Source organism: Phyllopteryx taeniolatus, chromosome 13 (genome assembly GCF_024500385.1).
Source record: "Phyllopteryx taeniolatus isolate TA_2022b chromosome 13, UOR_Ptae_1.2, whole genome shotgun sequence".
In the NCBI taxonomy this organism is placed as follows: domain Eukaryota; kingdom Metazoa; phylum Chordata; class Actinopteri; order Syngnathiformes; family Syngnathidae; genus Phyllopteryx; species Phyllopteryx taeniolatus.
The window spans coordinates 9,335,724-9,352,037 of NC_084514.1; the positions used below are offsets into that span (position 1 = coordinate 9,335,724).

General features: G+C 43.6%; 1 protein-coding gene across 3 annotated transcripts in view; it reads right to left on the reverse strand.

Moving 5' to 3' along the window:
* The window catches only part of zgc:110158 (uncharacterized protein LOC553590 homolog), a 43,927-nt gene extending 39,927 nt beyond the window's left edge, over window positions 1-4,000 (reverse strand). For all 3 annotated transcript variants that reach the window (XM_061794823.1, XM_061794827.1, XM_061794824.1), the window contains exon 1: window positions 3,690-4,000. In XM_061794823.1, the coding sequence (XP_061650807.1) occupies window positions 3,690-3,745 (56 nt within the window). In that variant the 5' untranslated portion in view covers window positions 3,746-4,000. The remainder of the gene's footprint in view (window positions 1-3,689) is intronic.
* Between the last annotated feature and the right edge of the window lie 12,314 nt (window positions 4,001-16,314).

The following is a 16,314-nucleotide window of genomic DNA, read 5'->3' on the forward strand; positions in this document are numbered from 1 at the left end:
CTCGGTATGGTGGCAGTGAACTTAATTCAACTCACTTCACAATAAGCAGCACTTTGGCAAATAGTAAACAATTCTTTAAAAAAGAAGTTTCGAGCAGTTGTAGCATACTGCTCCCAGTTGAAGTTCACTGTTAAACTAACCATCAAACTCGGAGAATTACACATAGTTTATTTAAAACAAGCACATAGTTTAGCCTTTTGTCCGCTAGCTTAATGGTAAGGCTAAAACACAAACGGTGTAGCAACACATTTAAAGATTCAATAAAGCAGTACTCAGTTATATATTCTTTATCCTCTGCAAGGAGCTGAGCCGTCTACTGTAATAGACGTAATGTAATCCATGTACAGTATATTTGTTTGTCTATCTTATACTGCCTCCAGGTGGCCAAGGCAGGCAGCAGAACAATGGCCATTCAACGGATGCCATCTGTGACAAAAACTGTTTAATTCTATTTCATTATGTCATTACTGTATTTTTTCTGAATAACAATATTACCAATAGCTATTGTTCTCATTTTAAAAAAAATAATTTTTGTCGGTTACTTAGGGAGGCTGGAACGGATTAATGGCATTTCCATAGATTTCATGTGGGAAAGAAGATTTGACATACGAGTGGCTTGAGTTGCGAGCGTGGTCACGAAATTAGTTAAAACTTGTATCTCAAGGCACCACTGTTGGTGATTCTAACACAAATAAGCATACAGCAGTAGACAAATTTGGAAGTTATAAAAAAAAAAAAAAAATTATAATAATAAAACAAATAAATTAAAGGCTACAACTGCTGTACTGTTGACAAGCTCTCAGACTCACTCACACAGTCTCTCACACACATACTTGACCACACGGCCGCAGGAATCCAACCACTTTCCTTAGAGCTCCTAGCAATTTGTAGGTCACAAAGCTCCCAGTGACCGCTGGTGTAGAGTGTAAGACGCTGTCACTTGCAGGTCACTACTGTTTTGGGACACACACACGTACACACACACACACGCACGCACGCACACACACACACACACACACACACACACAGGAAGTGCTTACCTGTGCACTTTGCTGCATTTACAACCACACACAAACGCCTCCCCTCATCACTCCTGGGAGGATTTAAACTACAGCAAAGCTACTATTTATATATATAAAAAAAAATAAAAAAAGAAGACGCTTCATTCATGTTTACGTGGCAGATGAGAGTCCTTCCATGAAATTTTTATGTACCGCGTGCATGTGTGTTTGCGTCTACCTGCCCTGTTGCATTATTCAAGTTTAATGGAACCTCGAGGAGAGGAAGGAAGTTAAGAAGTTCAGGCTGAAGGAAATAGAAACTTATCATATGTGGTGAAGGTGGTGAGTTTAAACTGTAGCATAGGAAATCAGAGGGGCATGTTTCCAAACAGTCACTGGTGGGAACACAGAAATACATTGAACGCATCAGTCGGAACGAGATGAGACCAATGAAAGGAGACAACATCGCAGTGTAAAAAGACACCTTTTTATCCAACAAGAGACTGCGGGCAGCAAGAAAACGAGCCACCACGGCAAAGCAGAGACTGTTGAGTGTCATACCGCAGGAACAAGGCAAGCTAACATGAGTGTGTGGGTTTGTTTTTGTTATTTCGAGACATTTTTCCTCCAACAGGAGACTGCGGGAGGCAAGAAGTCTGTCGGAGACTGCGGAGAATAATTATGCAGCAACAAGGCAAGCTAAACGTTAGCTCTCATTTCGGGACACATTTTTATCCAACAGGCAGCTACGGGCAACAAGAACAACAGTCCGCCATGGCAAAGGATAGACTGCGGAGAATAATACCGCAGCAACAAGTCAAGCTAACATCTGTGCATCGTCTTATTTTTTTTAAACATATTTTTATCCAAGAGGACACTGAGGGCAGCGAGAAAACAAGTTGCCGTTGCCAAGCGGAGACTGTGGGGCATACTGCAGCCAATAGGCACTGGTTTGTAGCAGCTTTGCACATGTGGGACCCCAGCTTACCAGGTACTAGAAATAGAACTTGCTTCTACCAATGGAAATGGGTCAATAGTGATTAGAGTTACGTCGGGCAGAGGAGGTACCATGTTTTTACAACCAGAACCTGGTAAAACTGGAAACTTTTTTTTTTTGCACAGTCCCATCTGTTTGTGATGTTTGGCAAGCAGTGAGTGGCAATGGAGACCACTAGGTTAGCTTCTGGTTAGCTCCCGTAAAGGTGCAAAATCTCTCCTTGACCGCCACACGGCGAGCGAGGAAGCGTCTTGACAATAGCGACCTCCTTCTTTAAACATGGATGAGGCCGCCCCGCCGCCGTATCTCGCTCCGCTCGGCTGAGAGAAGATGCTCGGGTCTGTGTCAATAATTCAACACGGGGAGAAGAAGCGGGAGAGGCGAAAAAGGGCCGTGAAACAGGAGGCGGGCGATGGAAGCGGACTTCGATAGCGTGCCAATACGGTAGTACCCCCCAAACGCTTTAGAACCTGGTCAAATCTGAAAAAAATATATTTAAATTCCATCCAAATTTTGAATGTGGAACGGTCATATCGTAGCGTAAAGAGAGTTGTGCTATTCTAGTTTGCACTTGCCGCACAGCTGAGAGACCATGCTGAGTTAGTTACAGTCTTGTGCGTGCCAAGTTTGAGCACTTACTGCATGGCTGTGAGACCATGCTGAGTTAGTTATGGTCTTGGGCATACCACCTTAAATTTGAGCATGACAAAAAAAAAAATAATCGTCTCAAAGCGAGGATGAAGTTTTAGCACTTGCTGCACTGCTTTCACATTAGTGATTGATTTACGGCGCAACTTGTTTTTGCACCTCTGACAGACACTAATGTTACTTAAACAGTTTACACAGTTAATAACATTCTTATCGTTGCACTCGGTAATCTATAACGAAGCATCCCAAATATGACAGGAAACTAGTTTTCCTCAGAAAGTCCAGATTGTGGAGCCAAGCCAGACTGGTTTAGTATGCATGTGTCGGCGATTTATAGATCACTACGGTTCAACTTTTTAAACCCAAATCTATTTCCGTGCACACGTTAGAAGACAGACCCCGTTGAATAAACGGCTCTTGACAAAGAAACCGGCAGCCGCTATCCCTCGTACCCACGCGAACCCGCCAGTCCCGCCGCCGATGTCTCTCTTAAACGCTCCGGCTCCGTTCGGCACCACCAAAACCGGCACTTCCACGCCAGTTTTGACGGGGAACGACAAAGTTTTAGGGTGGCGCACAAACGAAAGGGATGGGTGGTGGGGGGGACTGGCTGCTGCTGCGCCATCCGACCAGCGGGCACCCGTGCTCGGCTACGGTGTGGCCACGCGAGCCGGTGAGCGTCTGGAGCAAACAAAAGCCAGCAAACAGCTGTATGTCTATTTTTACTGAGGGGTGGGTGGTGGGGCACACACAAAGCCTCGCAGCCGGGGTTGCTTCCAAGGCATTGTTCACCCCCCACTCACCACCACCGCCGCCGCCGCCTTGGTTAGCACGTACCCACATGCCAAGCGTGGGTCCACTTTTAAAGCTCAACTTAAAGAAGACAAACCGGCTGTAGCGGGTTAGCCGAACCATGCTAAAATGGCTCATGAATAGCCACACTTTAAAAAGTCAATGACAGTAGTTAGCAAGTTGAGCCAATGCTAGGCTAAACCCCCCCCCCATCCCCACCACACACACACAAGTAGTGATAATTGACTTACTTTTCTCTGGCTTGGCTGTCGGAGGGGACCACGGCTCCCTTACCCTTGCCGTACATCTTGGAAGCTGCTCGGCTTACACTTTTATGATTTTTATCCCACTCCTCGACACCTGTCAAAGAAAGCGAGCAGGAGCTACTATCTCCATAGCTACCCGGTTCGTGTTGTCTCTCCCTCTCTCTCCACCTCTCTCTCTCTCTCTGGTTTTCCTTCTTTTTTTTCACATCCCCAACATTGCCCACAAATCAGGCAGGGTTTCAGTCCAGGCAGGGTGGGCGACTTGAAACCGGCCGACGGTGGTGGAGCTTGCTGCTTTTTTTTTTTTTTTTTTTTTTTTTTTTTTTTCAATCGCTCTTCCAAGATTAGGCTCACGCCCCCCCCTGTTGTAGGAAGGTGGGGGGCTTCTTAAAGGCGCAGCGTCTCATTTTCTCTTGTTTTTTTCCCTCCCCCTCCCCTCTGCTCATGTTCAAGTTGCTCAAGTTTTCTCCATGACGGTGTTGTAGTTTACACCACACACACAGTTGTTCAACTCTTCAATTAAATTTTTCCATTTCAATTCACGCTGGGCGACTGGTTAGAGCGTCTGCCTCACAGTTCTGAGGACCGGGGTTCAAATCCCGGCCCCGCCTGTGTGGAATTTGTATGTTTTCCCTGTGCCTGCGTGGGTTTTCTCCGGGCACTCCGGTTTCCTCTCACATCCCAAAAACATGCATGGTAGGTTAATTGAAGACTCTAAATTGCCCGTAGGTGTGAATGTATGTGCGAATGGTTGTTTGTTTTTGTGTGCCCTGCGATTGGCTGGCGACCAGTTCAGGGTGTACCCCGCCTCCTGCCCGAAGATAGCTGGGATAGGCTCCAGCCCTCCCGCCACCCTTGCGAGGAGAAGCGGCTCCGAGAATGGATGGATGGAATTTTATTGATATGATGCCAAATCAGAACAGAAATTGTCCCTTTACACATGGAGTAACTCTAAAACCACACTCCTCACTTACTAAAAGACCGACTGAACCCCATATGAGCAAATACTAGGTGAAAAACTGATTCAAACTGTTGGGTTAGAGTACAGGGTCACCATCGTGGTGCTCGTGGGCCCCCTAAGGCCCACATGAGTAGCCCGCGAGCCTGTTGTAAAAATTGCTCACCGGTGATGGGACATTGTCATTTTGTGATCATTTGAAAATGTAAACAATGGTAGATATGTTGTAGAAATCAAGTGGTACTTATTGATATGTTTCTGTTTCTGAATTATTGGGAGAAATCATTAGCATGATCAGTGTCAAGAACATGCAGTACTCCAACTGTCTAGCAGTTCAACGACCAACAAATCAGGAGGAAACAGGTACAGAGGGTGATGGTACGTGAAACGTGGAAAGACGTGCAGCTGTGAGACCATGCAAAGTTAGTTATGGTCTTGCCAAACAAGCTTAAGCTTTAGGACTTGCTGCACAGCTGTGAGTCCGCCCAGTTAGCTATGATCGTTTGCATACCAACTTCAGCTTTCGCATTTTTTTTCTTTTTTCTATGGCTGTGAGACCATGTTGTGTGCAAACCTGCTGCACGGCCGTGAGACCATGCTCAGTTAGTTACACTCTTGTGCATATCACCTTCAGTCTTAGCAGTAGATCTATCCAAACAAAGTACAGGCACGCGTTTATTCATAGTTTTTGTGATCTCATACTACAAAAAACAAGACTGTGCTGAGGCTGCGCTGCCTAGTGCGTGTGTGCGTGCGCAGGAGCGCTTTATTTTCGCTCACGTGTGACCACAAGCATCTTTTGACAAGTCGGTGCAACAAGACCCGACGATGAAAATAGTTCTCTCTTGTTCTCCGTCTGTGAGACTGCGCTGAGTGAGTTACGGTCTTGCGCATACCAAATGAAGCTTCTGCACTCGCTGCACGGCTGTGAGACCATGCTGATTTTGCTATGGTCTTGCACGTACCACCTCACATGCGCATCTCTTGCGCATACAACCTTCAACGTTAGCGCTTGTTCTCTGTCTGTGAGACCGCGCTAAGTGAGTTACGGTCTTGCGTGTAGCAAATGAAGCTTCTGCACTTGCCACACGGCTGTGAGACCATGCTGAGTGAGTTATTGTTTTGAAGCTTTAACACTTGCCGCGCGACTATAAAGACCATGTCGAGGGAGCTACGGTGAGGTACAGACCATTTGTTTTAAGCTTTGGCGCTTGCTGTACAGCTGTGAGACCGTGCTGAGGCTCAGTCACTACACTTACTCGCTTGCACAACAAAATAAAAGCAGCCACTGACTATCAGTATCTCCTCCTCGCAAGCAGCTGTATTGATCCCAGCTCGTGGCTTTGGAGCTTCACTTGCGCTTCCCGGTCCGCTTCCTCGGTGTTATCAAACACGCAGAAGCCGATAAGCTTGTCGGTCGCCATCAGTCCTCTTCTGTCCGTCGGACTTTTCCAATTAGCCGCGCAGCAGGTCGAGAAGCGATTCCCTAGTTGAACAAATGTCCTTGTCTGATGCAGTTGTTTGCACGTTTATTAGCAACTTACCATCGTGTATAAATGCTTTGAATAGCTAACCTTTCACCCAGTTCTTCTCGGGGAGCTAAATCAGTCCCATTTTGCCGAAGGAGCTTTTTCGCATGTTGCTGAGACCAGGAACGGTGCTGGCTTGAACGGCGCCCTGTGGGACGCCCCAAAGCGGCGTCCTCCCCGGGACTATCGTCGGCATCCATTGCAGCCTGGTCATCCTGGAAGGGGGATTTCTCCATCTGTGGTCCCTTGTCAAATTTTCTTGCACCCAAAAAAAATTATAATATTGTAACATTTTTTTCTTGCTTGGTTGGAGGATTGAGACTCGGGGATGTCGTCCATCTTTGTGAATTGTGGCCCTGTGAAGCCCTTTGAGACTCTTTAAGGGCTATACAAATAAACTTGAGTATTATTTCGCAAGGGCCCTCAAACACACCATACAAAGCGGAGATAACAGTTAAACAATATATATAATAATAGTAATAGTAATAATACTAATAATATGATAATAATTTAGAAAATGTATAAAAGGAGCAAAGCTTAATTTCTCTTCAGTGTTTAAAGTGAGTATAATAATAATAATAATGAAGAAGAAGAATAAATTGTCCCCAGGAAATAAAATTGGTATGATGACAAAATAAAGCTTAATTTCTCTTCAGCAATTTAAAAAAAGTAACAATAATACAGTCAAATAAATGTAAAGAAATAATAAACTGAGCAACATTTAATTTCCCTGCAGGGATTCCAATGACTTTAACTAACTCGAATGTGCACGTTGGATCGACTGCGGAAGCTATTCCATGAATGTGCTTATTTTGTAACAATACGGTTGTGAGCATGCATAGTGACGCCGCTCATCCCAATTCTTCCTCTCTTCCTCCTCCTCCTCCCTCGCCTCTCCCTCCGGTACCATCTCTCCATCTTCTTCCTTCTCCTCCACATCATCTTCCTCTCCTCTGACCCACTTTCCCCCCTCGCCTTCTACTGTATCCCCCGCTCTTCCTCCTCTGATATTTCACCCCCGTGCACATACTTCTTGTCTTTTTGCACCATTCTTACTTTCTTATCTTACTCAACTTCACCCCCGCCAACCCAACCCACCCCTCCCTCTGTCTCCCCATCCTCTGCCATTTTCATCTTGCTCTCCTCCTCTCCCTCAGCCACTCAGGACAGACATTCATCAGCACGGCCGCGATGATAGATGCTGCTCGCCGCGGCTCCAGCAGCCAGTTAAGCCTCAGATGATGCCTTATGCATACAGATATCACCTGGCTACAAAGCTTGTGTGCGTGTGTGCTGGAAAATATACCCACGCATGGCCCAAAAGTGGTACTATTTGGAGTTCAACCAGAAATCTCCGGGAAATATGTACTTCAAAAGCGCATCAAAACTATTCCCTGCAAATCCTGTGAGTCTTCGGTTCAACTCCACAAGTGCGTGTGTGTGAGTGTGTGTGTTGCCATAGAAGGGCACCAGCTGCAGCACGGCCCTGAGACCATGCCGAGTCGACGACGGTCGTGCGTTCACTTCCTTAATCTTTAGCGCTTGCTGCCCGTCTACGAGACATGCTATGTGTAAATGTCGATGAAAATCACACGCGTGTACGTTTTTGCATGCAGATTTTTTCCCGCACATTTATTCCAAGGAGAGTTAGGTTAATTGGGGCAGCCAAAGGGGTGGGCGTGTCTCACCCCCTTTTATGATGGCCTTATTTACACGGCAAAGCTGTAATTACCCTAACGAAGCAAAGGGGCGCTCACACACACACACACACACTAACAGGTTGGAGCGCAATCACGCCAAAACTGTATTTTTCATCACTCATGGATGCCTCTCATCAGGCTTTCATCCATTCATGTCTAAATGAACGTCTCTTCCTTTTTGCCTGCCAATCAGCCGTCTTGTTGGAATGTCTCCATTAGAGCTCAGTGGCTTCTCAAAAGAGCTCTCGACAATCGCCAGGCTCCCTCTATGCTTTAAAAAATAAATAAATAAATAAAAACACCTTACCTTCGAGAGTTACATCCAAATACAACCCCAATTCCAGTGAAGCTGGAACGCTGTGTTAAACAGAAATACAAATGGAATACAAGGATTTGCAAATCATGTTCAACCTATATTTAATTGAATAAACAACAATGACAGGATATTTAATGTTCAAACTGATAAACTTGATTGTTTTTAGCAAATAATCATTCACTTAGAATGTGATGGCTGCAACCCGTTCCAAAAAAGCTGGGACAGGGTCATGTTTACCACTGTGTTACGTCACCTTTTCTTTCAACAACATTCAATCAACGTTTGGGAAGTGAGGACACTAATTGTTGAAGCTTTGTAGGTGGAATTCTTTCCCATTCTCGCTCGATGTACAGCTTCAGCTGTTCAACAGTCCGGGGTCTCTTTAACATGACGTCCTAAGGCGGCACGGTGGACGACTGGTTGGAGCATCTGCGTCATGGTTCTGAGGACCGGGGTTCAATCCCCGTCCACACCTGTGTGGAGTTTGCATGTTCTCCCCGTGCCTGTGTGGGCTTTCTCCGGGCACTCCGGTTTCCTCCCACATCCCAAAAACAACAGCTCTAAATTGCCTGTAGGTGTGACTGTGAGTGCGAATGGTTGTTTATTTGTATGTGCCCTGCGATTGGCTGGCAATCCAATTGTTTTCTTTACGGCAAGTTTACAAGTATGAGCGGATCTATGTAAACGAACACAGCTGTTGTCATCTTTGGTGGTTCTGCCTTCTTCACAGTCTCCTGGCTGCTGTCGGGTTCTGCCATTTATCCGAGCCGGAAGGAAACGCATTCACCCGTTGCGCCGAACGCGTTAGTTGGCTGCGCATATACTGAACTATACTCTGTTGAGTTCACCGCCACCAAACAGGGCTCAAGTTTGCGCTCACAAGTCAGAGCCCCAAAATAAATAAATAAATAAATAAATAAATAAAACTATGCCCTTTATTTAAAGAAAAATGTCAAACCATACTGGTTAGTAAATCGCAACCCCTACCCCATTGCCCCAAAATCCAGCAAATCCCTCCCACCTCTCCACAACTGGGCTCTGAGCGCTTTACCTGCAGTAAATAATACGCTGCCTTCCAGTTATATAGTGCATGTACCCGGCTTAAAGCAGGATGTGTGGCAGATTTACACTATCATCAATACCAGTCATCATTTTGACTGCATTTACTCGTAGCTCACTGTTCATGTTGTTAGGAAGGAGTTAGCTGACGTTTTCTGGCTAAGAAACAATTCCCGTTGTCAGACAGTAGCACTGTCCTCTGAATCGGAACAAGAGAAGTTGGTTGTCGTGTGTTGGCATCACTTCTGCCTCGAGAGAAAATGGATTTCTGCACCGATACAAGTCATCTTGGCTATAAACAAACAAACAAACATTTAAAAAATAAAAAAAAAATAAAAAAATGGAAGGATTAAAATAAGTAGAATAAAATATAAACTACACATGAATGAATCAAATCTGATAAATGAAAAAAACAATGAGGAATAAAAAAAAAATAGAATGAACATAAAAAAAAATAAAAAGTAGAATGAATATGAATAAAACAATCGAATAATTAAGTAAAGTTGAAAATAAACTGGATTAACTAAACAAAAGAACTATGAAATATATAATGTAAATGAATAAGTAAAATACAAATGAATAAGTTGAACAAACTAAATACAAAAAAAAATGACAAAATTAAAATTAAAAAAAGCCGTTTGACTTTTGTCCGAAGTTTTACAGGGCTAAGCTCCAGCTCCCTGTGGCACTGAACAGGAAACGTGGGGGAAAAGAAAAAAATTGGATGGATGGAAAATAAACGGCTACATAAAATGAAGACGAAGATGTATTGAATCCTGCATTGATCCGCCGGCTCGGTCAGCCATTCAAACACGATATGAAAATGGAGTCGGTTTCAAATGTACGGACCACACGCACGTTTTGGTGCAGACTCTTGACAGGTTTGCTGTTGCTGAAGCAGTCCCGACAAAGACTCTTTGATTTGCGCGCTCGTGACACAGACGTCTGTCCACTCCCACGTCAAATTGGATCCAGACCTTCCGTCGTCTCCGCATTTGAAAAAGGGGTACAAGACCTTGTTGAGCCTCACACCGAGTGAGTTTCATGAGTTTGGCTACGTTCGCACTGCAGGACGTGACGCCCAATTGGGATGTTTTTGGTTGTTGTTTTTTGGGGGGTCAAATCCGATCTTTTTATGTAGTTGTTCGCATTACAAAACCAAATGCAATTTCTGACTGGTTCTCCTCATCGGCTCTAAAAAAGTTTTTCAGAATTGTGTAATTGTACTGTTCACACTGACATGGGGGGGGGGGGGGGGGGGGGGAAGGACATACATGACACATTGGCCAAACAAATCGGAATGAACCTGCAGTGCGAACGTAGCCTTTAAATCGGTTTGTCAGTTCGAGAGTTTGTGAGTGAGTGAGTTTTAAATTTGTAATTTGGGAGAACATTTGAGTAAGGTTGTGAGTGAGTTGGTACAAAACACGTGAATTCATGAAAAAAAAAAAAACATACAAAAACACGCAACCACATACACGAAAGAACGCAGACAAAAACACACACTCACGCAAATATGAAAACATAGCCCCCCCCCCCCCCCCCCCACACACACACACACACACACACTGTGGTGGACCTCCCATAGGAGTTGTTAACTTGCTGACAGAGGCACACACTGTATCTGTGTGTGTGTGTGTGTAGTTGGGGGTTAGCATGTTTTTGTGTGCCGACTCCACACATGATCTCCATTAAGAGGCTGCATGGCGGGAGAACACCCACACATTTTTGTTCACACACACACATTTTTATGTTCACAAAAACACACAGACATGAACATGCAGGTATATATACACACACACACACACACAGAATGAGGGACTGATGTTAAATACTAAAGTCAGTTTTGCTTTTTCTTTGGCTTCTTGTAATTGTATTTGTTTTGCCCTCTCCAACGGAGTGAAGACAAAGAGGAAAAGTCTGACAGCAACTTCAGAACCAGAAATGGAAACTTTACTTTTTCAATTTTCACAAGGAATTTGCCTTACTTCTGCACGCACAAAAAAATCAGCACACGAAAACTGTACAAATATGGGGAAAAAACGTGGGAATATTATATATATCAGGAAGTCATATGAAAAACAAGATGAGCTTTTGCAGCTATTTTTCAAATGTAACGAAAATTGTAACCATGGAAATTCCCACAAGCAACCCTAATAACATTCTCTCCCAAGCATTACAATTACATCAATTTTGAAATTAAATGACGTAATCTCGTTACACTTAATTAGTTGCTCCCAACACTGCCGCCAAGCCATATAAATAGAGTAAGTACATCAAGCATGAAATATCGTGTTTTCCAATTTATCATTTCTAATGTGCCTGTGGATGAAAAAGCAACGCTTGTGGCCGAAATCTACGCTCGCAAAACATGCCGAGCTGGGCCCGTTCAAATTAATGGGAGCCAGCAAAACTCTTTTGAAATATCCACACACGAGCAACCCGCTTCTTCCTTAAGTATTAATCTATCTTTTTACGGTTTCATATACAATATCTTGTATGTCCAACATCAGAAGTTTGTTGTTCAGGGCCTCCATATACTCATATCGCTCAATGTGCGGGGGTGAGTGGGAACTCTCATTTTGACGCGAACGTGTTCGACCGCGTTGCGCAGTACGCGGTAGGCCTTGAGAAGCAAAACCAGAAAGTTTTTGGCCTATTGGAGGCGTACCGGTGATTCAAACCCAGAATTTCTGAACTGCAAGGCAGACACGTTCGCCACGATTTCACAGTGCTGCCCCAGACAGCAAATTTTGTATTTTAACCATCTAAAAATTATTTGAAACTCTTTTTTTAAAAAGACATTTTAATAAGGTAACTGTGAATTTGTGGATACGACGTTGCCGGTTCCCCCCCCCCCCAATTGTAAATGTACTATTTCCTTATTCTGGCGGAGGGAGGGCGAACCTCTGACTTCAACAGCTGCTTCATGACCCAAAAAACTGTCAGTCTTTCCCTGGAATAAATTGTGGAATGTACCATTCTCGGGTACACACAGGGAGGAGCCCGAGGGCGCGTGCTCTCCTTGTTTCCTGCTTTGGCGTACACCGACGCTCAACCGACTCGCTCCCACGAATACATATCGACATTTTAACTCGAGTTGTGTCAAACACGAGTGAGTTTAACGCGTGGGAAGGGCGTGGAGCACCAATATTTAACGGGCGGCCACCCCTCGCCATTTCGAGTGGGCCAATAGTAGAATCAATTCGCGAAAAGGGGAGCTTGAAACGGTCCAGCTCGCCGCTTTTTTTCTTTTTTCCCCTCTTGCTGGAAGAGGAGGAGCAGAGGCGAGCACAAGGCACAGAGAGCGGCCGGCCGTAGTGCACGCCGGCCGGGCGGCTTCTCCTCCCGGACGGGCTCTCCTCCCGGTCCGGTCTCGGGAGTCACAAGCACTGTTGCGGAATAAGTCATTTTAATGACAAAATATATGTAATTGTAATCAATTACATTACTGGGATTACAGTTGCTTTTGGAAATTTGAATTACGTTTGAAAAATAGCCGCAAAAACTCAAGATGTTCTATTTTTTTTAACATCACTTCCTCCTTCTAAAGCTTATGGTTGTGATTGGCTCTCTCTGGCCATGTGGCATTCTGCGGTAGTCTCCAACATGACATACTTTTCCAATTCTGACCTCGATGCGCCACCTTGTGGTGCAATCTATCAGTTTGACAGATTTTGTATTTTTTTTGAAAGGTTGGACTCAAATTAAACTTTTGAAGACATAAAAGAACAGTAGTCCTCATTTACTAATGTGTAGAAATGTTCTCGCTCTAAATTGAGCATGTACACAGAAATCACCGTCAGATTCATGACACGTGCGTACCGGCCAATTTTCTTTGCACCAACGTGCGTATGTTAGTGGATCAGAATTCATTTTATATCAGTGGCTCGTGCCCAGGACCATTTTTTCTTTTGATTATTAACACATTGGCAAAACAATTAATTCCCCAAAACCGTTTTCATGTCATTTGCTGAGGTTTGGGTGTAACATTTGGTGGGTAAATAAATCAATTGTGAAATAAGGTCACAAGATAAAATGTATTAGTCCCTAATATCGTTTTAGTAAAATAAAATAAAATGTGGGGGGAAAAAAATTGAAGTCCTATGAATACTTTTGTCCACACGTCATTTATTATTTTCAATACATTTGCAAACATTTCATAAATACTTTTGCATGTTGTCATTATAATGTGTTGTGTGTCGAATGTAGCGAGAAACACATATTTTGGACCGAGGCTGAAACAAGTGCACCAGGAAAGTATTCACAGTACTTCACCCTTTTACTTTTAATATTGAATAAATGTGTAAAAATGCACCCAGAACTTTTTCCAAGTGCTCATTGTGGTCATTATGGGATGTTTTGTGTAGAATTGAAAGGGGACATTTTTATTTGATCCATTTAGGAATAAAGCTGTAACAGAACAAAATGCGGGAGGAAAAAGAAAAAAAATAAATAAAAAAGAAAAAATTGTTATGATTACTTTACAGATGTACTGAAAAGTCATTCACACAATTCGTCACAGGTACTCGCGTAATGACAGCTGAGAAGTTGTTACAGTATTGTGTCATTGTTCATACATACTATTTTGCATCTAGTAACATTTGTAAACAACAGGTACCCGGATACTTCCGGCTAGCAGAAAATGTTTGACGACTGGTGTCTTGAACTGAAAATGCCAACAAAAACTTTTGAGGGTGAAATTTAATATCATAGCATGATATTTTCCTGATTAGAAAACAAACAAAATGTAGGAGTTTTTTTTTGGGGGGGGGGGGGGGGGGCTGGAACAGATTAAGGGCATTTCTATTAATTTCAATGGGGAAAGATGATTTGCGGTACGATGAGTGTTTTAGGTTACAAACGTGGTCATGGAACAAACTGAACTTGTATCTCAAGCCACCGATGCAGTTGTACAGAGAAGACGGCAAGACGTAGTCGCCACTTCTAAAGGAACCAAACAGCTGTCATTGGGTTTGTGAAAGGCATTTTCTCACAGGTATTTATAAAATGTAGGAGTTTGAATTCAAACACAATGGCTAGCCCGCTATCCATTTCAACGTCCAAATTAATCCGAGCAACGAAAAAGTCAATTAATTAGTTACTCAATCATATCGCAATCCCTCGGTCACGTTAACAATGTCGGAATTTCCATCACGTCGATTTTTGAATGCATTTTCCTGTCGAAAAGTACATTTCGGACCGACATTCTGTCCCCCTTCCAAGCATTCTTTTCGACTGACACAACACATTTCATTGCTCTGCCTTGGTCAAATGACGTGAGGGTTTGTTTTCTGGTCGTGCCAGATGTTTTTGCCACCCGGAAGTATGCGTGCCGTAATGGGGAAAAGGTCTACAAATGATAGGAACAAGGCTCTAAAGAGGTGGAAGGGAAGGGTGGGCGGCTTTAACTGTATGTGTGTGCGTGTGACCTTGGCGAGTGATGACCTCATCAACATGGCCGCCTTGCAAAGCTAATCTGTTACATTGTGAAGGATGCCAACCGCCACGGAGCCGCCCCGTGAAGGTGACATTGCTGCGGTGGTGCGGAAACACAACCGCAGCCCCCACCCCACCGCCCCCCACACACACACACAAAAATAAAGCCCACCCTCACCCTACAAGGCTCGCATAAACACATCAATACTGGAAAACACTTTCAATGATTTTAATACATACGATTTACTTTTTTAATACATCCCCTGAGAGGAAAAGTGTTTATATATATATATATTTATAGAAACATATTTATTACGATTCAGTTACCGCTTTGGTCCGTAAAATGTCGGAAAACAGGCAAACATTTGCATTCATGTTTTTCGAAGTTAATGTTTTGTTTTGATTAAAAAAAAGATAATCAATGCTTTGTTATGACGTTACTATGAAAATATTTATTGCTTTATTGTCCATCCATTTCCTTTACCGCTTATCCTCACTAGGGTCGCGGGGGTGCTGGAGCCAATCCCACCTATCTTCAGGCGGGTGGCGGGCTACACCCTGAACCGGTCGCCAGCCAATCGCAGGGCACATAGAAACAAACAACCATTCGCACTCACATTCACACCTACGGGGAATTTAGAGTCTTCAATCAACCTACCACGCATGTTTTTGGGATGTGGGAGGAAACCGGAGTGCCCGGAGAAAACCCACGCAGGTACGGGGAGAACGTGCAAACTTCACACAGGCGGGGCCGGGATTTGAACCCCGGTCCCCAGAACTGTGAGGCGGATGTGCTAACCAGTCGCCCACCGTGCCGGCTGCTTTATTGTCATAATAAATATAATTATTAAAATGTATTCTTGAGATGCTGAAATTCAGAGGATTTGGACAATTTTAAGTTAAACAAGGTTTTTAAACGATTAATGAATCACCGAAACTCGCTACTGAATAATGTGTCAATTAGCTGTCGATACATCGTTGCATCTCAGTTACTTTTTCTTTTTTTAACATTAAGAAGGAAACCAGTGTTGCCAAAAAAGAAAAGTGTGATGATAACCACACACAGAGTGGTTCCTTGAGATACGAGTGACCCGACTTGAGGGTATTTTTCGAGCGAGGAGGTAGCGTTTTTTTTGTTTGTTTTGCTTTGACTTGGAAACGCTTGAGATACAAACGCTGTATGGTGGCACTGAACTCAACTCACTCCACAAACATAAAACAAAGGGAATTACAGGTTGCGCATTTAAGACAGAAAATCTCCGCTGAGCTTATTGCAAACAAGCAATCCAAAACGCCATAGACGTGCGAGCAAACAGCATACATGCAGCAATGTTATAATGCTTTAAGCAACAGATATTTGAGCACAAACGGTGCATCAGCAGCTTACAGAGTCACTTAAAGTAGTGGTGAAACTCTTCTTTGTTTGTGTCTGCTTGACTGTATTACACTGCCCCCTGGTGGATAAGCCGTACACACCAGAAGGAGCTGCAATAAATGAATCATGATACTCAAATTGTTAATTTTTTTTACATACCATTTAATTATGTTATTACAATATGCTTTTATCAAGTACAATATGTAGTACTATTTATATTTTTAAAAAATGCAA